The sequence below is a fragment of the Hemibagrus wyckioides genome, linkage group LG07 (genome assembly GCF_019097595.1).
Source record: "Hemibagrus wyckioides isolate EC202008001 linkage group LG07, SWU_Hwy_1.0, whole genome shotgun sequence".
NCBI lineage: Eukaryota > Metazoa > Chordata > Actinopteri > Siluriformes > Bagridae > Hemibagrus > Hemibagrus wyckioides.
This window is the reverse complement of record NC_080716.1, coordinates 26,082,260-26,110,132: the sequence shown is the minus strand read 5'-3', so window position 1 is coordinate 26,110,132 and position 27,873 is coordinate 26,082,260. Positions and strand designations below refer to the sequence as shown.

Genomic DNA, 27,873 nt, shown 5'->3' with positions numbered 1-27,873 from the left:
TATATGTATATATGTTCATTGTCTCGATGTATAGTCTCGATGTATATATTCCTTTTACCTTGAGAGATGGTGGGACCAGTCAAACAGATGATGCTAGTGGATCAGAGGGAGCGTGGTGTGCTATAGGGATGACGAGGGACGGCCATATTGGTTATCTAGAGAGTTTATATAAAGAGTGTGTTGTGGGTGTCTATGAGAAAGCAAGAGAGGGAGATAGAGAAAGAAAGAGAGAGATAAGACACTATTCTCCAAGAGTTGAACATTTACAATACAGTAGAGATATTAACTTCACCCAACCGAACACTTCCTCTAATGTTCTGTTGAAACACCATTTGTGAACAGTAGGAAAGCCTGGTTTCGTGTGAACACACTGCATCTGTAAGGTGCTATAATGATTTCCAGGGTGGCTGTCGAATTCGAATTTGTGATCTCTTGACGATACAGTTAGACACCTTAAACACGGGCGACAAGATAATGTGCTTCCAGTTACTTACTTTTCCATTTGTTTTTAGGCACTTTAAAATCTGCTTTGGTTTCAAAGCTTTAATCAGATATGACTGATTCTGTTGCTTACTTTAAAATGATAGGAGTCGTGATCAGTGCGAAAAACATCTGTGGCAAAATCTTATCTCTATCAGAGGAGGTGACTTTTTGGGCCAAAATCAGAGACATGAGTAGTGAAGAACGTCAATGTCAGGTCAAGATCAAGTCCAACTTGAGATAATACTACATAAGATAACCTCAAGACATCGTGAAACCAAATGAAAGGCATGGTATGCCTTATTTCTTAAATAAGAGCAAGACTTATTATCTAGTAGGCTTCATTTGTGCGTGGAGTTTGTACAGAAACAATATTTTTATGAAGACCAAAATCATATTCATCAAGACTAATCCCAAGACTAAGATAAGCCCACGTACAAATGCTAGTAAGTCAGAGATCAAGTCAATACAACAAAATGTTGACTTGAGTCAGACCTCAGTCCTACAGCCCAATACGTAAGAAATACAAGCACTAGAAACTTCACTGTTTTACCCCGAACTGAAGGATACGACAGCGGAGGATAGAGAGAGAAAGAGACGGATAATAGTGGACTAAATTACTTGAAGTGTCTGATGAATTATACGAATTTGAGGGGAAGATGAGGGGAACGGGGGAGGGGACTGCAGACAAAGCAAGAATAAGGCGAAGAAAAAAAAAATGGGGGATGAGAGAAAAGAGAGGGGAAGGGAAAGAGGGAAAAGTGGAGTTGAAGAGAGATCCAGAGGCCCTGGGAAGATGACAGAAGCTCGAGTCTCGCAGGGCAAATTTGACAGCTATCAGAAGTAAGGAAGCCCGCAGCGAAAAAGTGTGTGTGCTCACTGCGGAGAAGGAGGGCGCGCAAGGATCGCCTTGTGATTTCGACCGCGAGGACTCACACAAACAAACCAGAAGTGGAGGTGAAAGTCGAGAGGGATTGCTGCACTTTTGTCTCACTTCTTACATGCGTAAAGGAAGCACATTCTCAACACTATATCAAGTTACAGCAAGAGCAGGATTTCGATAAAAAATTCGCTAAAAAAAAATAGCAACACTGTGCATCGTTACTCGACGGGAAAAAAAAAAAAAAGTTGGGCCGAATCTTTCTTCTACAATCTCCCACAATGCTCTGTCAACATCCTTGTGCCACATAAAGAAGAAGGAGAAGAAGAAAAAAAGTTGTTTATCAAGTGTAAAATATTCAAATGTAGCCTAGAATGCTAACTTTCCCCACATCCGTGTCCCTCAGAGACCGGACCCCTCCCCCACCCGTCGCCTTTTCTCTCTCATTTCAGAATGGACACATGGGTCTGGCATAACGAAGAGCACGTTTGAAGTACTCCTTTGAGAGTCAGGGCGCACGCACTAACACACACTAACACACACTAACACACACATATTCATCCAGTGGTGCCGACTTAATTAAAAGAACACAGGCGCAGTATGTATTTTTAAGTGCCATCCTGAAGTTAGGGTGACTGTATTCAGGCTACGCATAAATAAATAGTGCGTCTGCATGAATATTTATATTGTCAGTATAATTAAGGACGTAGACTAATAGACATTTTTTGTTGTTGTTGTTGTTGTTGTTGTTTTTTGTTGTTTTTTTTGTACTTTTTTTTCCCCCTCAGTGTCTTAGGATCCGATGAATAAAGTGTTTAGTAAAGCCTCAGCACTGACCAGAACAAACTGCTAGACGTGTTCGGACAGTACATTATCACTTTGCTTTCATTTAATTGTGTAAAGTTTAATCGTGGATTTGTCGTTAGAACATTTCTTAAAAAAAATGAAAAAATCACACAGTTATTATCAGAAATGCCGTACTGCATATACTTAAATGATGAACAAACAAATCTGGGTGAAATTGCATGTAAAGATTTCATTTCTGAAAGCAGAGCAGGAAATTCTGACAGCCGTTAGCTAAATACGAACTGAACTGATTAGGACGGTGTCGGTTTTTGTTAGTCTAAGTCAACCACTTGATGAAAGTGTGGCATTCGTTACAATGGAAATCACACTTTCACAAAATTCTACACAGGTTTATGCAGACTGACTTTCAGCACCGTGTTTAATCAGTTATTTTTTTATCAGGAAGATGTCCTAGGTTAGATTAACAGCTGTACGATTTATTTATTTTCCAGGTTGTTGATTTTACCTTTAAATAATAACCTAGAGCACTAAATTTTTAGCAGTCTGCTGTTTTCCATGTGTTTGGACTCCATCTCCTTTCACTTTTTTTCTACTTATCTCAAATAAGCTAAAGACTGTTGCTACTTTCCTTTGGCGGTTCAGCAATCAAAACAAACCCATCATTTGTTAGCCTTGCCGGTTGTCTTATTTTGTCTGGCCAAAACGAAAACCAGACTAAAGTTCCTAGCAAACCCTTCCGACGGTGTTGCTTTAATCATTGTTGTAAAAAAAAAAAAAAAGTAAACAAGGACATCATTCCTACATCATTCTGGTGAAATATATTTATGGCTACTTAAAGTAGATTAGTCAAAGGACTGTATGTTCTTGGAAAAAAAAAATCTGATGTATTGTCTGTCTTAAAAAAAGGACAGGAAAGTGTCTAGAAATCTAAAAAGGTTTTATAAAAAGAAAAGAGATAGATATTCCGAATATGGATATTCTTTTGGCAAAACACATTGGTTCTAAAAATATTGTCATCATTCATTCATTAAGCTGCAGTACAGTAAACGCTTTATCCTCGTCAGGGTCAGGAACATGTAGGAGCACAGGGGATGGGGTGGGAATACATCCTGTATTAAACCTAAACTATCATAAGATCACATTTCATGTCTTTCTTTCTGATGCTACTGTAAATGTCAAGAAAATTGCATAGTTTTTTTGGGGGGAAAAAGACAAGAAAGGGGAAGAACTCAGGGTTATTCAGCTATACCGGAACCCAAAATGGTGTCTGTGTCTTGCGTCTGCTTTGCTGTGTATTTTTAGTAAACAACAATTTCACTCGGATTACTTATTAATGGGACATGCTTCTGAATACCTGGGATAGAGTACAGCATGCTTTATTTACCGTACAGCAGCTTTGTTTTTTAGTGATGCTCTTGCATACTATGTGGTGTGTGGGTTTTTTTTTGGCCAAATACACAAACTGTGCATATTGTGATTTATCATCGAACTTTATCAGCACACACCTGCTATCATGACTGTGAAAAACAGCACCCAGGATGTCCAAGATCCAAACGTTGGTGCTAAAATGCCAGAATTATTTTAAGCCTCTCTTGCTCACCGGCTCGTCTGAGTGCCGTGACGTTTGCAGTGGCCCAGATCCCGTTCTCCAAGCTTTGGCATTTGCCATGTTTTTTTTTTGTTTTTGTTTGAATGCTGCATTTAGAGGTTTTTTTTTCTCCCACTATACAGACACACGGAGAAGAAATGTGGGTTACACAAAATTGTTTTATTTCATGCAACAGGGATGCAATCAGGACCACATCGCTGCTTCCTAAGTGGCTCTAAATTTAGTTTTCTCTCAGTGATTTCATTTTGATTAGAAGTTGAGATCTTCAGTGTTTCATTTTCTGCTGTTTTTGCCCACCGACATGTCTCCAGTATGTACGTACAGTATGTGATGTTTAACAGAGGCTTCCTAGCTGACACCAGTGGATCTCCTGTCGAAATTATTCTGTGGAAATTGAAGCTGTGGACCTAAGAAGAAGGAAAATAAGTCTTTATAATAGTATGAGGTTGAATCAATACAGTCCAGTACACAAGTATAAAGCTTGAATTATTTAAAAACGTTATATAAATAAATGTGGGTGCTTTGTTGAAGGAGAGATTATTATTATTATTATTATTATTATTATTATTATTATTATTATTATTATTAATAAGCCTAGGTGTTAGCATGCTTGCCTGTTGGTTTAATACCATCCTTGTGCCTTGGGGCTTTCCTCCAGGTTCTCTGGTTTCCTCCCCAGTCCAAAGACATGTGTTGTAGGCTGATTGGCATCTCTAAATTGTCCCTAGTGTGTGAACGGCGTGTTTGAGTGTGTGTGGTTGTGCCCTGTGACATGTTGGCACCTCATCCAGAGTGTCCCCTACCTTATATCTGAAGTCCCCTAGGATAGGCTTCAGGTTCCTTTGACCCTGTGTGGATAAGCACTACGGAAAATGGATGGATGCATAATAATAATAATAATAATAATAATAATAATAATAATAATAATAATAATAATAATAATAATAATAATATCTTAGCACGTGCATTTTTGAGCAATTAAAAAAAACAATATCATTACCTTTGTCTTGTTTTTTGTTTTTTTTTTTGTTCTAAGGGTGCACAATCTTTTGCTCTCCACTGTACAGTTAATTCTCATATACAGCATCATTTGCAAGAATGTCTGAAATGTCATTTGAGAAATATGGAGTAATGAATGATCCAGTTGGCATGACAGAGAGCAGAAACAGGACACAAGATAATCATCCAAGCGGCACAAAATGCAGTCCATGTCCCTCATTATCTCATACATGCCCTTCAAAGCGAGTCCACAGTTTGTTGGAGCTTATTAGCCAACCTTTGGTTATAAGAGGCATCTGATATGAAGTTTTATTTTCATTTTGGATTACTGCTAATGGGGTCATGGTGTGAATCGGATTTAATTGTGAAGTTGATGTTCATTAGGCACAGAAACAGACTTTTCTGCCTGGTAACAATAAGCGTCCGGTTCGGATGACAATTTTGTTGAGACATAAAAGATGTGTCATGTCCATACTGCAGTTCTCCATGATTAAGAGTAAAGAAAAAAACGTAACACCATTTTTGCTTTCTTTCATTTCTTTCATCTTGTGTAGTATTCGTCCAGGCCAGTAAGCTCCAGCAGCATATTTTCTCAGCTCACGGTCAGGAAGATAAGATCTACGACTGCACGCAGTGTCCGCAGAAGTTCTTCTTTCAAACAGAGCTTCAGGTGAGTCTCTATAGCACCACAACAGCTACAAACACACTTTATTCAACTTGACGGTTTGGATGCAGGTGAACTGGAAACATAGGAAACACAATGTGTAGAATCCATCATGATCTCAAAGTTGGAAATTTATAACAAGGAGTTATTAGTGTATGTATTTGTAGCTTTAGGTTTCCTATATGGTCCCTATTAGCTCTTATTGCTAATAAGTCATTTTCTGTGGGTAATGTATATAGTAAAATATAAAGGAATCATGATTCCATAGTAAGTTTTCATTAGTTCCAGTTGTAGTCAGTTAGTCCACTGAGACATACTTTAGTTTCATAGCTATAAGGCTGATGTTGCTAACTAGTAATGAAAGTGTGACTCATCCAAAATCTTCCCCAATCCACATCCAGTTTGTCAGTGATATCTCTTGCTAATGTGCGACTTTCTAAAGTTGACCAAAAACCTTATTATATAAATGATAAATGCTGAAATGTTATAAAGGTCCCAAAGTTTGAATGAATATTTGAACAAAAAACATTTAAACTGATCTGGATGCTGATATAGTTTTAACATAAATTTGCTAATAGTCACAATTCCATTTTTTAATAAGTTTTAATACTGTAACTTAACCACACACTTTAGAGTTATTATGGACAGAAATAGAGCGACTCAGCCAATGTTGCCAGGGGATCTGGTAGCTTAGTGGTTAAGATGTTGATCAGAAGGTTGTGAGTTTGAATCCCAGGTCAATCAAGCTGCCACTGCTGGGCCCCTGAGCAAGACCCTTAACCCTCAATTATTCAGTTGTATAAAAAAAATAAGATAAGTTGAAAGTGGACAAGGGTGTCAAATGCCAGAAATGTAAACGTTTTACTAGTTTAGTACACTTGCTAAGCACTTTATTATGAAAGGTATACTGGGTAGGGTTTCCTTTGCTCTCAAAACAGCCTAAGTTCTTCATGTATGGATTCCAAAAGATATTTAAAGTATTCCTTTGATATTCTGGTCCATGTGAACATGATTGCAGTCAAACAATTTCTGCAGATTTTTTAGGTGCACTTTCATGCTGTAAATCTTAACATCTACTACATCCCAAAAGATTGAGACCCTGAGACTGGGAACGTCACTGAAGAACACCAGACTCATAAAAAATACAGTTTGAGACGACTTTTTCTAGGTGACATGGTGCATTATTATGCTGGACCTAGCCATTAGAAGCCTTAAAAGAAGATTTCATTAAAATAAATGAAAAAAAAACAACCCAAAAAACAATAAATACTACTAATAATTACTGAAATACAGCCTGAAACAAAATAGCAATAAAAACATAAAAATTAAAAAATGAACATATAGTACAAATTAGTGAAAGCAAAAATAAAGAAATAAAAAAAGTGTTAATAATAAATAATACATAATAATAATAATAATAATAATAATAATAATAATAATGATAATAATAATAATAATAATAAAAATAATAATAATAATAATAATAATAATAATAATAATAATAATTATTATTATTATTATTATTATTATTATATTTTTTTTTTTTGGCCTCTGTAGATTAGTAGTACAGTGGGGATTTTTTTTGTTGTTTTTTTGGCATCTAAGTCAGGGATTTTAGAAGACCATGGCCAGGAAGTGAAGCAGATAGTCAGCATCAATACTTTCATTTAAGCAATGATTGGTTAGTAAAAAATGTGTCAAAAAAAAACTTTCTCCACACGATTACACCACCTCCACCAACCTGGACTGTTATAGGCAGGTTGGATCCATAGACTTATGCTGATGGTACCAAATTCTGACCTTAACATCAGTGTTCCTCAGCAGAAATCAAGATTAATCTAATGTGGTATTCAGGCCATCCTCCTCAAGCTTAGACATGTTGTGCATTTTGAGATGCTTTTCAGCTCACCACAACTGTACAGAGTGATTATCCGGGGTACTTTAGACTCTGAGTCTGTCTCTGTTTCAGATTTTCTGTTGATCTTTCTTATCAATAAGGTCTTCATGTCCACAGAATTATTGCTTGCTTGCTGGATTGAGTAAACTCTGGACACTGTTGAATGTGAAAAGTTATAGAAATACTCAAACCAGCCTTTCTGGTACCTACAATCAAGCCATGATACAAATCAAGGTCATATTTTCTCCCTATTCTGATAGTGGATGCCAACATTAAAAGATGCTGTTGGTCCATATCTGCATGATTTTATGAATTGCACTGCTGCCACATGATTGGGTGATTAGATAATTGCATGAATGAGTGCACAGTGAGTGTATATTAGTGCAAAAATTTAAAGAAGTTTAAACAGTTACTGTGTAGATTTTCCTATCTAGTAGCCCATGAATACACAAGATGTGATATGTGACAACTCAGGGAAAACCATTTTCTTGGGAATTAGATGCATGTGTATTATTATAAACAAATTATATTGGATATTTTTTTCAGTATAGAGTATGTACATGTTACTTACAGTATACGTAGTGGTGAGTGGTGAGCTGTAGGATAGTATTGTGTAATTCACCTTTTTTTGTAATTATTTGCAGTTTTGTTTTGATTTAAACAGCAGAGTCTCGACTCTCTGCTGTAGGCCAGAAAAAAAATCGAGCAGGATCATTATGTGCAAACTCACCATAAGTCCACGGTGCTAAAATAAAACAAACCTGACATACTGACATGGCCCACAGTCATGGGGATGGGAAATAAAGAAAGCAGAGTTTGAGTATCGTGTAGCTAATCCTGTTTTTCGTTCTCCATTTTCCACAAGACAAACGTTGCGATTAGCTGTAAACAACCGTTCTTTAACCTGGGGGATGTTTCTCAATACGTTTTTTTCTCCTCCACATTTTGTTTTTTCCGATGTTCAGAATGGGATGGATGCGCGTCTCCCCTTGGTGGAGTTTCACGCATGCTTTAGTTGTTTTACAGGCTTTTTGTCGAGACAAGAGCAGACATGAAAGACCTCTGGATCTTTGTTCTGGATCAGGGAAGGTTATGAAAGAAGCAGCACATTGCGCTCGGGGAAATGCTGCTATTATATTTCACCTGAAAATTGTTCCCAGATTGTGCCCCATGGGTAGATGCATCACACACACACACACTTACACGCACACACACACACACACACACATATACACCCATACGTATGTTTCAGATATGGTCTCTAATCCACAAAAGCATGTGACTTTATATTTACCATGATGCCATTTGTATTTCAAGCATTGCTATAAAGCTTACAGAGGCATCTCAATATTTTATAGAAGAATGATAATTATGTTAACATTTTTAGGAAAATAAAAGTACATATCAAAATGTTAAGCCACATTGGGCTAGAAATCTACCCAAATGTTTAGTCTAGTGTTTGCTTATTATTATTATTATTATTATTATTATTATTATAATATGTGTCTACTATCTAACTTTCTTACTCAATGTCCATAATTGTATTCCTAATATAATATTATCTACAGCCTGAAACAAAATAGCAATAAAAATACAATATATTTTTATATTAAATATAATATATTTAATTGTGTGATTAATTTATCATATATATTATAACAAATTAACGAACCTAAAACAACTAAAACAACTAACAATGATGATGATATTATGATTATCATTATTGATATAATAATAATAATAATAATAATAATAATAATAATAATACATGCATTTATTTATTCATTTATTTTTTACAGGCTCTATATATTAGTAGTATTTTTTTTCTAAAGTATTGAAAAATCAGGGATTTTAGTTTGTGTTTTTTATATACTTTTAGGAATCCATTAATTAGTCAGCAATGTAAATTTCACTATTTTTACTGTGCTGATGTCATGTGATCATATGATTCAGCACATCAGCACAGTAAAAACAGTACAAATTGCATTTGTATATATACACAAATGTATATATTGTGTGTGTGTGTGTGTGTGTGTGGTTTTGTTGTGGTTGTATACAGTGGTCTACTGTGAGCATCAGGCATCGCTTTCCCATCTTGTCAGACGTGCCACGGACATGTCAGTATCTCCAGCTGAATGGCAGATCAGTCTGTCAGAGGCCTGTGCTGCTTTCAGCTAGTTCAAGATTCTCTCTTCTTCCACTGTCTTCCCATGCAACATCTCCTTATCATTGCTTTCTCCAGCCAGCGAGGTCAAGGGTCAGGCTCCCGCTGAGCTCAAGACATAAGGAGGAATAGAGAGAGAGAGGGATGGAAAGAGAGAGAGTGCTGGGGGGAATGATATTTTATTCATTTGCAGGAGAGCTCATTGCAAGAGACGATGAGCTGTGACAGGTAGCTCCCTGCCAGGAGCCGGCCAATTTCCACTGGCCTGTCTAGGAGCATGATCGGAAAGCCGAGGCCTAATCAGGCCTCCCAGGAACACACACACATACACTGTGATTGACTGACTCTCGGGCCTGTGTGAGATCCGGCAGGGGAGATGGTGGTCTCTGACTGGCTGGAACCCCGCTCATTCGCACCACTTCGAACCGCACTCTGCTCATTTAATGGGCCCAAAATGTTGTTATTCTGCAACGAATGTGGGCGATAGTGTTTGTGTGTGTGTGTGTGTGTGTGTTATTATCTGTGTTAACCACACAGTGTTTTTTTTTTTTCATGACGGTTTTAGTCGTCTTTGGTTGTTTCACTGAGAAGCAAAACATCTCCGGAGTAACAATTTTCGCCGGCTCTGTTCTCTTTTTTTTTTTCTTCTAGACTTCTCCCTCTCCCTCACTTTCTTTCTCCCTCCCATTTTCCCCCGTCTGAGCACAGCAGTCAGCTTCATTATACCGTATTCGCAAATCACAGTTATACCAATAAAATCATGCATAACATTATGTTTGAAGATTTATATACATTTCCCACTCCCCTTATCTAAAACCTTATGAGCAAGAACTGTAGCCGGCTTGGCTGTGTCTTTGTATGTTGTTGTTTGTTTTTAGGGTTAGGGTTATCAACGACACTTCAGGTGTGCTTTCTATACAAGCAAAAGAATCTAAATTGCATAGAAAAGGTTCATAAAAATCAGGATTATGTGTGGAATAATAATAATGTAGAAATTTGGGGAATTTTTAGGAATTTTACAGAACTGTGTGCATATGCTGTATTACATTTGGCCAATTAAATAAGAGATTTTATTATTCATAAATTAATTATTAATTAACTATTAAGTATTATTTGTAGTTTAGACTTTATTTTATTTGATTAAATTATGTAGATATTTATGTTAATAGATTTTATTTATTATTTATTAGACTATGCACCTTAAGGACTTAAATGACAATAAACACATTCATTCATTCCTTCGCTTATTGAGGGCGTCGTTTATTGTAGTTACTTCAACCAGGAAGTATGTTAGAAGACCCGCTATAGCTAGAGTTATTCTCCGAGCTACCTAGCTTAGTAGACGACATAGACGCATAATAATGAAGTTAAAAATTCAGGTTAATCTGACATCATTGTATGTTCTGATGTAACATCCCTGTTATATAATATAAGCTTTCAGTAATTAAGTAGCTTGTTTATCGTATAGTTCGATGCAGTTTAATATCATCTCACAGCTTTTTCCTCGAGAGCCAAGCCCATAAAAATGTCACATAAAGGCCCAGCAGCAGAGATGGCAGTATGTGGCGCCAATATTTGCAAGTGGACACATACCCTTATCTTAACAGCCCATTCCCTCTGCTGTAACACACTTCATATTTGTGATTTGTAGCACTCATATAATACTGACGTGAGGGAAATAACCCGGCTCTGCTGGTTCTGCTCTAAAAACATGCCCACTTCTCCGCAAAAACTATCTAAAATTAGATTTTTTATTTATTTTTCTTTTTTTTTTTTGTCAGCCACAAACCGGCACTGAGAGCTGGCCAGGATGCATTATCGAACATCTAACGAGTGACGTTAGTCTTCTCGCCTTCTGTTTTTTAAACACTACTCGTAATACGCTGACTTCACGCCTCATTAGAACATCCACTTGTTGCAGTGAGGGAACGACTGCTCAGATGCCGAGCGAAGGAAAGAGAGAAGAAAGACTTGTTGGCTTTTTGAGTCCCAGCGGCAAGGTGACTGCAGGACCCTCACCTTAATTACAGCTCCTGTTTAAAAGAGACGCCTCGGCCACTTTCACTTCCTCCCTTATTACTCACTTCAGCTCACTGCGATTTGTTCAGCGCTTTTAAACAAAAGACACTGTCACGCTTTACAGAAAAGCTTCACTGTGACATGGCTTTACTTTTTTTTTAAATCCTGATGAAGAGTTAGATCCCTAATGAAGAAGTGAGAGTTGACAGTGACTTTGGCAAGAAAAACTCCCTGAGATTCAAAAGAAAAGCTGCTACTCAAGAGCTTCATGTGGGGCCTGTGAAAGAGACGAGAATCAGTCTCTTGGAGAATCAGTACAAGCAGAATAATAGTACTATTATTTATTGTTATATAAAAGCTTGATTCTGATTGGTCGGAAAGTGTTCCTGACCAGAATCTGAGACAAATCACAGGTTTATATTTAAGAATTTAATGTGTTGCTCTCTTTTCTGGTTTCTGATCTTTAGCATTTTTTGAAGGAGTCTCCAGTGCCGGTGTTTTGTAACAATCAAAAATAACTTTTATTTGCAGACCCTAGCTTGCTAGAATTGGTGAAATCACAAGCAGAGGATTCTGCTTTTAAACTCCAGTGACGTGAAGACACACACATCTTATCTACTTTACTAGTACTAGCTGTACTGGTGCGCATGTTCAAAGAACATGAATTGAAGAGGACCATGCTTGCTGAATGATGATGTCACACGACACGTCTCAGCCCAAATCTGCAGAAAATCTCTGGTAAATAATAATAAAAAATAACAACCTGCAAGCTCCTCATGATTTTGCTTGCTTTAATTTCTGGGATTGGAAAATCCAAAGATCCAAGCAGGTTAGCTGCTTATATAGAACTTGTCTGTAAGTATACCATTGCGAAAAACCCTGAGCTAGACTGTTGTAACGATTCTGGAGCACACTACACAGATATGTAAGGAGTGAGTTTTGAGAGCCAGGTTGAGAGGAGGAGTTTCAGCGTAACACCAGAGTGATGTTCCACTTCCGCAGGTAGACTGGAATGAGACACAAACTCTTTACTCCAGTGAGAATTCTGTGTTTGCATGAGTACACGTGTGTGTGATGCGCGTGCGTCCATGAAGACTCGTGTCTTTGTTCCCGGCGTAATGCCGGGTCTGATGTGTGTATGCAAACACATCGTCTAGAGGGAGACGTGACAAAAACTCCCTGAAGCCTCTGAGCTCTCTCTCTTGTTCTCACGCTTCCTTCTCGTCCTGCGCGCTTAGGGAAGTTCAATCCAAACAAACATCGGCGCTTCCCGCTCAGCCGAGAAATCTATCAACTTTTTTGATCTCTGACACTTCTGCGCTGTTTCCTGTAAACTTTTCCTCAACTTTTTTTTAAAGGAATGGCAAATTAACAGTAAATATTTCAAGTGCCTGAGGCATCGCTGATTTCACAAACATTAGGATTTAGAAAGAACACGCAGCATCGTGATTCGGGAAGAACAGCCCGTGTTAGTAATCAGAATTAGCCTCCGAGGTTTTGTTAAATTCTCTCAGATTTATACGGAAATAATTGTGATTAATTCATACGGTCCATCTGAGCCGTTCTCAATTTTATTCAAATCAGTTTACTGGCGTTATTGGAATGACTGCATTAAGTTGGGATGTTGTTAAAGCATTTAAATCAGTTGATTAATCAATCAAATAAGAACATTTAAAGCCCCAGGGAAGCTCAATGTGTGGTTGCTTGTTGATTAGGTTAATTTTGGTGTTTTGTGCACACAAAATAAATGAACTGAAGCATCAATAATTGTTGCCCTTCTAATGTCTACATGTATTTTTATTATTACATTTTTTTCAGAATGTTGCTGTGGCAAATTTGGACTGACAATAATATACTTTACTTTGACACCTCGACTTAAATCTAACCAAAACAACGTGAAGATGTTTTTATTTAGTCTACTTTCTTAATTTGCTTTGACTGACTTGCTTTCCCGCTCAGCAGTCAGGCTGCTTAAAGATGTTTAAAAGCTCTGATTTCCTCGCAATTTGATTACGGTGATGGATAGTTATGGGGCCTAGCAAAACAGTCTAACCACTTCAGTTTGTGATCAGATTCGGGCTGTCGAGATATCCGCCATTTTGATCACATCTAGGAAAAAACGTAGACGGACACTGACACGCGCCGTACCTGTTTAAAACACGTTAATAAAAACAAGCGAACGATTTCTGATTCATGAAAATAGATCAGTGGTGTGAAGAGACAGTGATTAAGCTCGTGTTTAAACACTGAGAGTGATTTGTTTTTCTCCGGTAATGAGTTTCTGATGAGTGAAAAAACAATGTTTTATTCTTTAATATTAGGAAGTGATGCAGTTTTTCCAGATGTCGGTAATGTTTGTAAATGAAAAAGTACTTTTTTCAGCTTTCAGTTGAAAATCTTTCACTCCATTGTCACAGTTAATTAGGCTTTAAAATGCTGGAAAGTTACTTGTGTTTGAGATTAGGGTTCAGGAAAATGTGTATTTTTGATTGATTCACAAAAGTTATAATATTAAATATTAAATAAATGGAAGGTTGCCAAGATGCCACTGTTTGGCCCTTGAACACAGCCTTTAACCTTTAACTGCTCAGCTGTATAAAAATGAGATGAATATAAGTCACGCTGGATAAAGATGTCTACCAAATGGCATGAATTTAAATGTAAATGGAATGTAATATGGCATTATTAGACTCAAGATAACGTTCTCCATATCAGACTTTATGATGAAGATCCTCTAACTGATCCATCGATCCACTGATCTTCGATTAAAGAAAACAGCTATATTCTCATTTAGGATAAATGCTCGCATAAATACAAATGTTCTTCAGAGTCAGGTTTAGGTAATGAATATATTTTTTGTTCATTATCATGTTGTTTCCATTTGTTGTTACCTTATTTCTTGAGGTTTGCGTAATCTTTTGCCGTCGTCCTATTGGTGGATTGGTGGTTGTAGCAGCTGTGACGTTTCTGATCATCTTTGGTCGCCAGTGAGCGTGTAACAAAAAAACAAAAACAGTCAAACAAACCAACAAACAGAAAGCACAGTGTTTATCTCCTGACCAAAAAAAGTCGTTCACGATGTTCGATTTTTCTGTCAGCAAAAAAAATCAGGCCAAAAATCCTCCTTCTACTGTGAACCCAGCTTTAGTTTCGAGATTCTCTTCATTAGTGGTGTTGGAAACTTCTCAGCAGACATTTTTTGATATAATGTTGCAGTAAAGTAGCTAATGCACATTCTTTTACAGCAGGAGTGTGTTGTGTTGTGGCGGGACGCGAGTGTGTTTCGGAGCCCTGCGGACTTCATCTCCCCTTCCAGTGACAGGCAGAGATCCTCCCTGCCTCTGTCTAATTAGAGGATGTAGCCCAGGGCTCACGGCCCGGGAAGACCACCCTCCCTCCCACCATCACTCCCTAAAGAAAGCATTTAATTGGGCTCTTAAGTCCTAGCCTTCATTTTTTTAGGGTTTGTACACACACACACACACACACACACACACACACACATATATATATATATATATATATATATATATATATATATATATATGTGTGTGTGTATATATATGTGAGTGAGTGAGTGAGTGTATGTGTGTGGGTGAAAGACATGTGCCTTCAGATCACCTTAGGATTTCTCTTCAAAAGTCCTCTCTTTTATTTTTCTCTCATAAATCCAGTGATATCATTAGTCACTTGTTTTTTTTTCAACAACCGCAAAAAAGCTTTTAATCCGAGTTTTAATCATGTCTGATATTTTACAGAAAAAGCGAGTCATCTCTATGTAGCGATTTCTCTCTCGTCTCACCTCGGGGTGTGATAATATCCCGATTCTTCCTCCATGTGTCTCCTTTATGCAGCCTGTCTCTGGGTTTTTGCCCTCCTCCAGCAGTTACACTCTCATTTCTAAAAAAAAAAAAAAAAAAACTAAAAAAAAGCACTTTTTCGATGTCAGCGCTGAACTTTCCGTGGTTTCCTGCCTCCTTCTTTTATAAAAAGTGCTTTAAAGTCTTTTAAAATAGCTTTGGTAAATTCAATTACAATTCCTTTTCCTTTCTTAATCTCATTGGTATTATATCCCGATGAGTCCGGATCATTCGTGCATGAGCCATTTTCATGATTGCGTGCTGAGTTTTTTGATCGCCAGGCCAAGGCTCCGGCTCTTTTGTGTCCCTTGTGGTTGCGTATTCTTTGATTATGTGTGGGGTTTTATTATTTCTTTCTTTAACATGCGTCAGATCCTGATTAAGCCAGTTATATGAGAACTTTATGTCGCCTCGATGTTTCTCTGCGATAGCGTCTTAGTCCTGATCTTTCCTGCTTGCTCTCTCTTTCTCTCTCTCTCTCTCTCTCTCTCTCTCTCTCGCTATACCTCCCCTATCTTTCTCCCTTAATGAGGCCCCATAATAACACAGCAGTTGTGCAGTTGTTTTGCTTCCTCTGTCAAACAGCGGGACGGCTGCACTGCGAGTTTGCTGGAGCGTTTGCTTGCACTCCTTCGACAGGGTAATGAGTGTCATTTGGAGCAACAAAGCTGTTAAACGATGGCTGTTTGCCGCTGCAGTCATACTTCAAACCTCTCCCGGTGTCGTCGCACAGACGTTTCAGCGCTTCGCCGTGCGTATACAGTAGCTCCCTCTATAGGATCATACGCTAAACTGTTCACAGAAGCACGAGGGAGACATTAAGTGAAAAGGAGACGGTCCTTCGAAGTCGGGTGTAAGGATAGATCCAGTGTGGAGGATGTTTACGATCCAACAGGAACTTCGGAACAAAAAAATAACACGATAAAGAAAAATATATAGTCCCAAAACCAGCAACAGCGTTGAATTACAGAAAAAAATTCTTCATTTTTAGTACTTGTTAGTTTGAATTGTATATAAAACCCAGACCCGAATAATTTTTTTTCGTGTGATTTATATAAATATTCATGCAGATCATTAATGCTAACCAAAAGAAAATATTTTGGTTTTTATTTTATGTTACATTTATATTTATTTTATTAAAACATAAGTATTATTCATTGTCCAGATCAGCTAAATGTCCCCAGGAGTTCAAACCTCACAGATATTCCAATCCTTGCAGAGACATTTTGTTCTCACCAAGACAGAAAACATTTACACATGAAATAAAAAAATAAAATAAAATAGCCCACAATAATTTCGATATAATTCCAAATGTAATGTTACACGTTCTCAACATGGTTAGCAAAACCAACCATGTAAAAAGTGCATAGTCATGCTAGCTAGCTAAACATATGCTAGCTAGCGTCGCTTGATGTATAATGTACCCTATTTTCGAACGTGTTCTTCACTATTTTATGTTGATTTAATGTTTAACTGTAAGCTATAGCAAGCGACCATACTGCGCGCTAACTTTAATTTACCTTCTTAATTTGTTAATCTGCTTTATTAGCCAAAGCTGTGCAGCATTATATTATATTATATTATATTACATACAGTCTCTACTTCATATAGTATTTAATATGATATATGGAATACATTCATCTGAGGTGTGATATGGGTTTAAAAAAAAATAAGGAAAAGAAAGAAACTCGTAATGATATTAACTAATAACAGAATTTAACATGATCACATTTTCAGTTATGTTCTTATTCCTAGTCGTGTTCATACACAATTTGCTTGATTTATTTCAATTATTCTAATTTAATTCTTGCGTGTAGTATGCCTCTAAACACACAATTAATTCTTCTCACGTTCTAATGACTTACACTGCCTTCATTTGTACTGCTTTCAGCAAATAAGTCTAACAAAATAGTGTTTGGATAAAAGTAAAGACAGCGCCTGGTTCGGACTTTCTCTCACCCGAAAACTCTCTCTCTCTCACGCATTAAATTCACAAGATAATTGGTTTCCAAGGAGATTGAGCCGGCCACGGTCAGAGGACGAGGTCAAATCCGCATTTGGCCTGAGATGTGTTTATTATTATAGAGAGTGCCCACTTCGAGTTGTTGATATAGATTTATTCATATATTTCTGCTTTTATTGGAACCAAAGCCAGGCATTGGAAAAAAACTGGACTGTGTCCAGAGTGGAGAAGAGATCTGTTTAGTTCAGCTGATTAACACAGTGGAAGCTCAGACACTGAAACTGTTACTCGTGCTCACTGGTTAAAAAAATGCCCTGAAATATTCAACCTATCAGATAAATATTTATCCGTTCTTAAATTATTATTGTTCTTTTTTTATTATTTTTTAATCAAGCAAAGAGTCTTCGAACACCGAGCTTTAGCTTAGAACTGAGTAATGCAACTCTGATCATAAGCTCAGTCTACCATGAAGTAAAAAAAAAAATACATTTCTGTCAACATACTGATTGATGATCATGGGATTTGTTTCAGTTCTGTAATTTTAAGTCTATCAGCATGCTCTTGCTGCATTTCCTGTAGGTTTCCTCTGGGTTCTCCGGTTTCCTCCCAGCTCTCAGAAACATGCAGTGTGATAGGTTTCTAATTCTAAATCACCCCCAAGTGTGAATGTGTATCCTGAAACTGATGCATGTAATCAAACAGAGAAGGTCAGAAAATAATAAATAATTCATAAGATAGATAGATAGATAGATAGATAGATAGATAGATAGATAGATAGATAGATAGATAGATAGATAGATAGATAGATAGATAGATTAAAAAAAACCTGCTACTAATTATGAAATAAATAAATAATATATGCTAAAATAATTATAAGAGTCAAACCAAATATACCTCAGAAAATGTATATTTTACTTTTTCTTAAAAAACAAAAGCCTTGACTCTTTCATTATAAGACACATGACCACATACCATGTTATACATCTCTCTATTTTTATATCGGTTTGGTCCTGATAAAAGCGGTTCCCTTCTGGACAGTTGCTGAGACGTCGTCTGCTTGCCATCGGTTTAAGTCTGGCATCATCACGTCTTAATTAAAAGTACTGAGCCGGAGTAAGTTTGAGAGTTACTTTAACTCCAGCTCTCTTACAGATGGCACTGAGGCTCCAAACTTGTGCACAGACAAGTGAAAGTCCTCCCGGGACTCCCTGACAATAGGAAATTGTGGGCGATGTCATGTTCATGGATTTTAGTCCAGCTCATATTATATTTAACATCAGAAAAATCCGGAAAAACAAAGACTGTGGGCTAGCGGTGTGGCACTCTCTTTGGGATTTTTAGATGTGCTACTTTAGTATACGCATGGTCCTTGTGCTAGCGGTTTTACTTTGCCTGTAGCTAACACAAGCGCTCTGAAAGGTGAGCTGTGTTCTGTACGCCAGTCTCTTTGTCCGAGTGCTGTTCTTCCCGATCTCTCAGCCGTCGCCTCCTGCCTCCGTTTCCTTTTCTCAGAGCCCCATGAGGCAGTGTGCTAAGAGGCCTTTCTCTCTGGCCATTCCTGAGGCTCAGACTACACAAGAAAGCCCTCTAAAAGCCTTAAGGGGAACTGCACATGGATCAGAATGACTGCTTTAGCCCTGAACTTACTGCAGAGTGGAGCTGGACGAGAGAGCACTGGTGAATGTGGTTTGGAGGGTTGATCAGGGAAACATCTTAACGTATATGTTTATATTTTGCATCAAACATTGTCCTGTCTCTCCAGTATGTGATGGATTTAACCATCGGTCTGCAGAGCTTAAAATTCAGAATTATTATAGAGTAGATTACAAAAGAGTTAGGTCCATTAAGTAAGGAAATAAACACTTCAGGGTATGCTGATATGGGAAAATAATCAGCAATAAATAATCAGAAATGGAGTTAAATGAAATTAGATACAGTATTATTTCTATTTATTGCTATTTATCATTGATTTATTTCTTAGCTATTGATTATTATCCATAGCTGCATGTCCTGAAGTATTTAATTCCTCTTAAAGCATACCTCAGAAATTTGACAATTACCATTTTTTTAGCAATTAAAGAATAATGTTTAGTATATAGTAGTGTTTATAGCTACTTTTAATGTTGTGGGACATTTCTCGAAATAAGTTGGTTCCTCTGTTGTCCCACTCTTATAGACGCTATAACTCACCATTCTCTCACCAGACTCTTGTTACTCTCTCTTGAAGATAATTTGACCAAGAAAAAAACCCACAGTTTGTCCGATTACCATACGGGAAACCAGAAAAGCACAAGGAACCGTTAGTGAACACAGTGTCATGTTGATTAGCGAGGCTAATTTTTAGATAAGATCGCTATTGTCTATGCCAAGGTGATTTTTTAAAACTATATTAACGTCAGATTAGTTGTGAAGTTCTGTGAATTTTACTCTGTGTTAGAACAGTTCTCAACAGTTTTTGAAGAACAAAAACCTTAAAGATAGCCTGGAGCTCATTTTAGGCCTCTCCCAGGTGGCTAAGAAGCAAAACATCCACCTCTCGCCGTGTCCTATAAACCCAGCCGGCCGATCCATCGCCCAACCGTATCGATAAGCACCAGAGAAATGGGAGCCGCCAAAACTAACGATCTCTTAATAAATCAACAGCAGCTTCCCAGCCATGTACTCTTTCTCTCTCTCTCTGTCTTTCTCTCTCTCTCTCTCTCTGTGTGTCTCTTTCTCTCTCATCCCTCAGCTGAGTCATAAAACACTTCAGAAAAATTGCACCTGTTTGCATGGACACTAACTGAAGTGCTGATTGACTGTAACATAGTTTGCTTGTTTTGTTTTGTTTTTTTATCTCGACCCAAACCTCCAGCCATGACCCCCAAACACAAAACACATCAACAAACTGAAATAAAATGATGTAATGGTGTGAAAGGAAATCAGTGACTGAGAAAGACTGGAGGAAAAGAGAAGGATGAGTAAAGTATTGGAGCATTTGTGAAGATTTGACTGCTGGAGTTTTTTAAAAATAATAATTTGAGAAGGGGATGAGGGAAGAACAGGAAATGAGCTTTAGAGAACCTGTATCGTTGGAGAAGACACTGAAACCCAGAAATCATCTCCAAATCATAACAGTGATGGAGAACATGGTGAAGGAGATTGTGGTGAGGGAGAACATGGTGGAGAAGACCATGGTGAGGGAGAACACAACAAGGAGGGAAAACTTGGTGAAGGAGAACATGGTGTGGGTGAATGTGGTAAGAGGGAACATAAGAACATGGTGAGGAAGAACATGGTCAAGACGAACAGGGTGAAGAAGAACATGGTGAGGGATAACGTGATGAAGAAGAACATAGTGTTAAAGAACACATTGAGGGAGAATGTGTTAGAGAACGCAGCGATAGAGAACACAGTGATGGAGAACGCAGTGATGGAGAACACAGTGATGGAGAATGCAGTGATGGAGAACGCAGTATTAGAGAATGCAGTGATGAATAACGCAGCGATAGAGAACGCAGTGAGCGAGAACGCAGTATTAGAGAACGCAGTATTAGAGAATGCAGTGATGGAGAACGCAGTGATGGAGAATGCAGTGAGCGAGAACGCAGTATTAGAGAATGCAGTGATGGAGAACGCAGTGATGGAGAATGCAGTGATGGAGAACGCAGTATTAGAGAATGCAGTGATGGAGAACGCAGTGATGGAGAATGCAGTGAGCGAGAACGCAGTATTAGAGAATGCAGTGATGGAGAACGCAGTGATGGAGAATGCAATGAGCGAGAACGCAGTATTAGAGAATGCAGTGATGGAGAACGCAGTGATGGAGAATGCAATGAGCGAGAACGCAGTATTAGAGAATGCAGTGATGGAGAACGCAGTGATGGAGAATGCAATGAGCGAGAACGCAGTATTAGAGAATGCAGTGATGGAGAACGCAGTGATGGAGAATGCAATGAGCGAGAACGCAGTATTAGAGAATGCAGTGATGGAGAACGCAGTGATGGAGAATGCAATGAGCGAGAACGCAGTATTAGAGAATGCAGTGATGGAGAACGCAGTGATGGAGAATGCAGTGAGCGAGAACGCAGTATTAGAGAATGCAGTGATGGAGAACGTAGTGATGGAGAATGCAGTGATAGAGAACAGTGATGGAGAACGCAGTAATGGAGAATGCAGTATTAGAGAATGTAGTGATGGAGAGCGTAGTGATGGAGAATGCAGTGATAGAGAACAGTGATGGAGAACGCAGTAATGGAGAATGCAGTATTAGAGAACGTAGTGATGGAGAGCGTAGTGATGGAAAACGCAGTGATGGAGAACACAGTGATGGAGACCGCAGTGATGGAGAATGCAGTATTAGAGAGCGCAGTGATGGAGAACACAGTGTTAGAGAACACAGTAATGAAGAACACAGTGATAGAGGAACACAGTGAAATGCAGTGTTTTGTTTGTAGATGTTATATCCTGCCAGAATTCAGTCATTGTGTGATTGTTTTGAAAAGGTCACAGTGACACAGATTTCATAATTTGTTTTTGAAAAAGCACTTTCTGTAAAAAGCTCACATTTCACACACACACACACACACACACACACACACACAGCTTTGGAACAAATCCACGTAAGTACATATGAAATTGTGGGTCTTTTAATATAACATGTAAATATGAGATTATTGTTTAATATAAAATGAGTTGCCTTTGGAAACTGCATTGTGAGTTATCAGAGATTGTGTAGATGCGAATGCATATGCAAGAACCGCGCTGCTTTCATTGTGTTAGGTTTCTCGCTGCGGTATTGATTTGTTTCTGTCTCTAGGCCGTGCCGTGTCTCTGTAGATAGTAATTTAGAGTGGGTGTAATAATACGCTCTTCTGAATTGAATCCGCCATGTTTACACACTCGCCATATATTCATTATGAGAACAGCTGACGGAATGAGCGCAACACACACTCCGGTATTTAGATTTTTAATACAGATAATAATTGAGATGCTCGGAGCGAGACCGGTGCTGTCGTTCGATCTCGCCAAAACACACTGGGTAGCTTCAGACGCAGAGGCAGGCTTTGTCTTTTCCCTTTTGTCTTTCTTCCTCTGTTTTCTTTTTTTTCCCCTTCTCTCCAGCCTGCATGGCTGCCACTGAAGTCGTTTAACACTGTCCTTGAGAATGCCTGAAGAGTGAGAGAGAGAGAGAGTGAGAGAGAGAGAGAGAGAGAGAGAGAGAGAGAGAGGAGAGCTCGTCACATGTTTAAAGGAAGAGGTAGACCACTGCTCCCCCATGAGGCTTTATTTTCCCCTTTAATAGCTGTTGCGAGCCCTACATTATATCCAAGGAGCCGCATCCCTTTGGGGTCTTGGCATGCACTTCATACACACACACACACACACAGCAACAAATGCCTGTACACAATAATGCAGGCAGACACTCACACACCTACACACACTCTTCTTCTCTCTTTGTCCCTCCCCTTTCGATCTCTCTCTCTTTCTCTCTCTCTCTCTCTCTCTCTCTCTCTCTCACACACACACACACACACACACACACACGTTCTTTCCCTCAACCCCCAAACCCCCCACCGCCCCCACACGCCACAAACACCTCGGCACACACTCGCTCAGTCACTTTGCGGTGCCGCGTGTCAATATCCTGCCATTTGAAGCCCCAGGCCGCTGAGGCTGGGGAGCTGCCGACAAGCGGGGCTGATGGGTAATGGACCGCATTCATTAAGGAAGCTGCAGCTCCGCTCCTTCCTTTTTTCCACCAGGGGAGGAGGTGAAGGAGGAGGATAAGGTTTGGGGTGGGGGGTGGTGGTGGGGGGTCTCAGGAGAAAGCCTCTTCCTCCCCCCCTCGGTTTCTCGCTGCCTCTGTCGGTAAATGTCTGCCTCAGTCACTCAGAGTGGAATGAAAGTGAGAGTTTGAACACAGCCTCGTTCACACACTGACTTTTTTTTTCCCCTTGCCCCTGCCCCTGGCATCAAAACTTCTTATTACCCTGCCTGTCCCGGCATCATTGCGTCCTGAGTAGATGCTTTTTTTTTTTTTTAGATCAGCAGGGGAAAATGGAAGTGTGAGGTGGATTTAGGGATGAAGGTGAATAAACCGGGATTGTGCTTGGCAGCATGAAGCTGGAGAGACCATGAAGGTGAAAGCCACATTAGGTTTTATGTACTTCAATCTAATTCCAGAGTCCACTTATTTCTACTTACACCAACCTTCAGTTTTTTTTTGCATGAATAGACACAGCAATACTTTCAAACCTTGTATTTATACATACATGTACACCTTATTTGTCTTATCCATTCACCAATTTAATAAAATAGAATGATTTCATATGTACTGTGGAGATATAAATCTCATTATAACCCAATAGAAACCATGAATATTCAGTTAGTACTCTGTGTTTTACAAATATAAGTGCAATTACAATCTAATTTAAGCTATACAAGTACTTTATTAGCAATCTTAACGACAAATCTGAGGCAAATTAACATCCTATATTGTTTTTAAATTGTCCATATAAAACACAAAACAGATTTATGCTAGCTAGCTAATTTGTAGCTCTTCTGTGTGGTACATTCAGTGTTCTCGCAAATGTAACTTCATGTATAGTGAACGTATTCGAGTAATTAGCAAGTAGTTAGCGAGCAAGCAAGTGCACTTTCAGTCTCATTTCATAAGTTTGAAGCATTTCCTTTGTAATTTAGCAACAAATCTGAGGAAAATCTTCATGTTCTACATTATATTGTCACTTGCCTCTTTAATTGTCTGAATAAAAGACCTAATGGCTGTATGCCAGCTAGCAAAATTGTAGCTCCCGTCCTCAGCATGTTGTTTCTCAGTTATATCTAGCAACATTGTGCTCTGAAGTTTAACCACTTGAGAAGTTACCATATTATTATATTATAATTTTTTGTGTCATTTTTTTTTTACAGGTATGAAGTATTTTAGTAATGTAAAAACTTCCCTCAAATGTCTGAATGAACAACATATTAGGTGTATGCTAGCTAGCTAAATTGTAGCTTCATTTGCATAACAAGACTCTCACAAGTTTAACCACTTAAATAATGGGTGTGTTATGCATCTTTGTAAACGTATTAAGACTTTTCTTGGTCATTAAACAATGTATCTGAGGTAAATGTTGATATTTAAAATGTTTCTTGTATTCACTGTCACATCACCTGTACTAGATGAAGAACAGTGTTCTAACAATTTTAACCAACAGAAACAATGTTGTATGTCTGCCTTATTACGTGAAAGAAACAAAGTCACATTTTGCACTGATGTTTAGTCCTCAATGTTGTTTTCTTTCTGTATATTATTTGGTACTAATAAGGCAACCTAGTGACAGGTGTACTTAATCCGTGCCAGTTCGAGGCATCCAAGGTCGCGGTTTAGAGCGAGCACAGCAAGTGGGGCATGTAGTTTGCATTAAAGGGATTAGCAGTCACTTCAAAAGATGACCTGGATTCGGCCCACCAGGGACACCAGTTCCACTGCCCCCCCGGTCCACACTTCCCTTCCCTCCGTGTTGCATGGCTCCCCCGCCACTGCCCACCGCTTCTCTGTGCGCCTGTGCTTTTGTTAGTGCACACAGGTGTATCTGGATTTTTTTTTTGTGTGTGTGTCTTTGTGTATACACTTAATCAGCGTTGGTGTGTTATCTCTGAAGATTGTTTCCTTGTGTTTTGCCGCTTTTGATTTTCCCCAACCATTTGATTTCATGCCTCGATAATTCCAACTAGATCGGAGGATAAACAAAACACTTGTAATTTGCATGCAGTTACCTCTGCTGATAAATCTAAAGGTATTTTTGTTTTGTCTTTTTTTTTGTTTTGTTTTGTTTTTCAAATCAAATTGAAATTTTGCTTCGGTTGTGCATATTAATATCTGATACCAAAGAAGAGAAGACTGGAAGGGAAGAAAAATCAATGAAAAATGAACAGTAAGAGCCTAATCATTTGGAGGTAACAAATGACCCAGCCTTTATTGTTCATTTCACATCGATTTTTCATTTTCAGAGCCCACTGTTTTTCACTCTGGACCATTTCGGCTCCATATTATAGTCACTGTTTGGATTAAATACCGTAGTGTCCGTATTTAATACAGTGTTTTCCGACACCGCTGAGCGTCATGGTTCAGTGAAAGCATGCAAGGATTCGAGTCGGATTGGACGTATTAATTAACAGCGATCATCAGCTGGCGTTAAAGTGCCATTGTCAGAAAACAAAACCCAAGAAATTATGATGTTATTCACCTCATTCTGCTTGTATGAGAAAGACACAGCTCCTGGCTGGTTGTCATGGCCACAGCCATCGATCCCTGGGCGTTTGCGTTCGGATTGAGACGTCGGCGTTTGAGGGGGTTTGACAGCTCTAGCACGTCACCTGCTATGTTTCCGTGCTTTCTACCATACCTGCTGCCTCACAGGGCCTAGCTCTATCGATCCCCATGCAAATTCAGCTCCTTTCTCAACTAATTGGATTTAGATAATGGAAACGCCAAACATGTCCGTCAGACACATTTTCTCATTCAGCATTGTTCCTTCGATTAACGAGTCTGGTTGGATGACGTGCACGCAGTTCCTGATTCCTGTTGTCCTGTTTACAGAAAAATAATAAGGCAGCTTTATTCAGGTGAATGGATTACAAAGAGGAAAGGTTTTTGTACAGAACCTGATATTCCTGTGCTAGCATGTTATGATTAAAGAAATATACAGTTCATTTCTGTGAAAGTAAAAGGAAACATAGCATAAAGCTTAAATGAGCAATAATTAAATATCTGTTCTTTTTTTCCTGTCTTGCAGAATCACACTCTGAGCCAGCACAGCAGCAGCTAACAAGGAAGATCAACTCAACAGAAAGAGTCTCATCAACTACATCCAGACTCCGATCTACCAGTCATCGTGCTCTTTTGGTCGATTTTGCACTGAAATTTTTTATTTCAAAAATTTCAGTTAAACAAAAAAATGAGAAGCGGGACATATCCTTGTGAAATTCGATGTTGCTACGTTGTTAATCCGACATGTTTGTAAATACTGTTCTTTCTGTCTTGCTGTCCGTCAGCTCTTCGTTCTTGCGGTCGCCATTGTACATACTGTTTGTCAAGGGGGAAAAAAAGTATTAAACTTTGTTTAAAAAACATTATAAATGGACAAATCGTCAGCCAGAGACATTTGACGTCAGGTGGACGATTTTTAACGGCTGATACACATCCGGTTGTCTGTGATGCACCCTCTCGAGCCGTGGGATGAAATGCCTGATCACCAGCATGGCCTGAGCAAAACTTTTTACAAAAACTACACACCTCAGCTGAAATATGTGGAGTACATTGTGTATCACAAATGTTCTGAAAGAAAAAAAAAATGACAGAAGGGATACTTGATATATGCAAAAACAGTTTTGTGTTAAAAGAAATATTGAAAGACTCTTTGGGTTGGCAGGGATTCACAGATGGGACCCATTCCTCATTCTCCCTCCCTCTGGATGAGAAACTGCTCTCCACACTTGTACATTTCTGTTATTAATGTTTACCCCTGACCTGAAGGCTGGATATGACTGGAGTTGTCCTTTCTTTGTTTTTTTTTCCCCTTTTTGTCAGACATCCAATGGGGAATAAATGTATCCTCTGTTTCGGGTCTGTTCTGGCTGCTATCACTTGATTATATGGTGAGGTTCTGGTCAGAAAAAAAAACGAGAAAAAAAAAAACAGTATTTCTACCCTTTGTCCACGAGTAAGCCGAGCCGAGTCATTTCTGTCGCTATGCTATTGTTCTATTCATGCTGTGAGACATGGTAATCTGTACAGTATTCTCATGGATCTCTGGTATATGCCAGTTTGGAATTAGTCGAACCTGAAATGCACTTTTGTATAACACTCCATACTTTCATGGATGTTCATGTTCGAAAGGCGTTGACAAGTGACTGACATTTCAGCCACAAGACTTTGGGAAATCAAACTTTTAACAAGGGTGACAACTTCTGGTGTTAACGGGGGGGAAAAATGTTATATACAAATATTAACCGGGGTCTGAATTTGCTAGACCTCTTTTTTGTGTTCTCATGTGATGAAAACATTAAAAAAAACATTAAAATTGTATGAAGAAAACTGGAGTGATGTGATGTTCTGTATGTGTGAAATCACATTGCTTTATGTAATTACTGCATTTCCTTATATATATTTGATTTTTGCATATTTTCAATATTAGGTCATGTCCAGATGTTTTCATAATCCTTGAGAAAATAACTCACAATCCAATTCAGTTCAGTTCAATTCTATTCAATTCAATGCCTCCTGCAAGTAAGGCAGTGAAAATATTGGCCTTATGGGAGTCATTGAAAAGCAATGTGTAAAACGTGGGAGGACTCATCGTAGATAGCATGCTTTTCTGAGAGTAGGAGGTGAAGGAGCAAAAATTGTTTCTCAACTATATACTTTTACCCAATATAATGTGAAATGCATAATTTCTCTTCCAGCTCGAAATGTATTTACACAAGGCAGAATTGGTAAGTGTTATGTTAACAAAGTGAAGTGGTATAATGATACGTATTATAC

At 38.4% G+C, this 27,873-nt stretch overlaps 1 protein-coding gene across 7 annotated transcripts in view; it reads left to right on the top strand.

Moving 5' to 3' along the window:
• LOC131356028 (zinc finger protein 521) overlaps positions 1-27,406 on the top strand; it is a 134,686-nt gene extending 107,280 nt beyond the window's left edge. For 6 of the 7 annotated variants that reach the window (XM_058394761.1, XM_058394759.1, XM_058394758.1 and 3 more), the window contains 2 exons: positions 5,330-5,445; positions 26,126-27,405. In XM_058394761.1, the coding sequence (XP_058250744.1) occupies positions 5,330-5,445; positions 26,126-26,158 (149 nt within the window). In that variant the 3' untranslated portion in view covers positions 26,159-27,405. Of the gene's footprint in view, positions 1-5,329; positions 5,446-26,125 lie in introns of all 7 variants that reach the window. The other variant, XM_058394760.1, reaches the window with a different exon arrangement.
• The last annotated feature ends 467 nt before the right edge of the window (positions 27,407-27,873 follow it).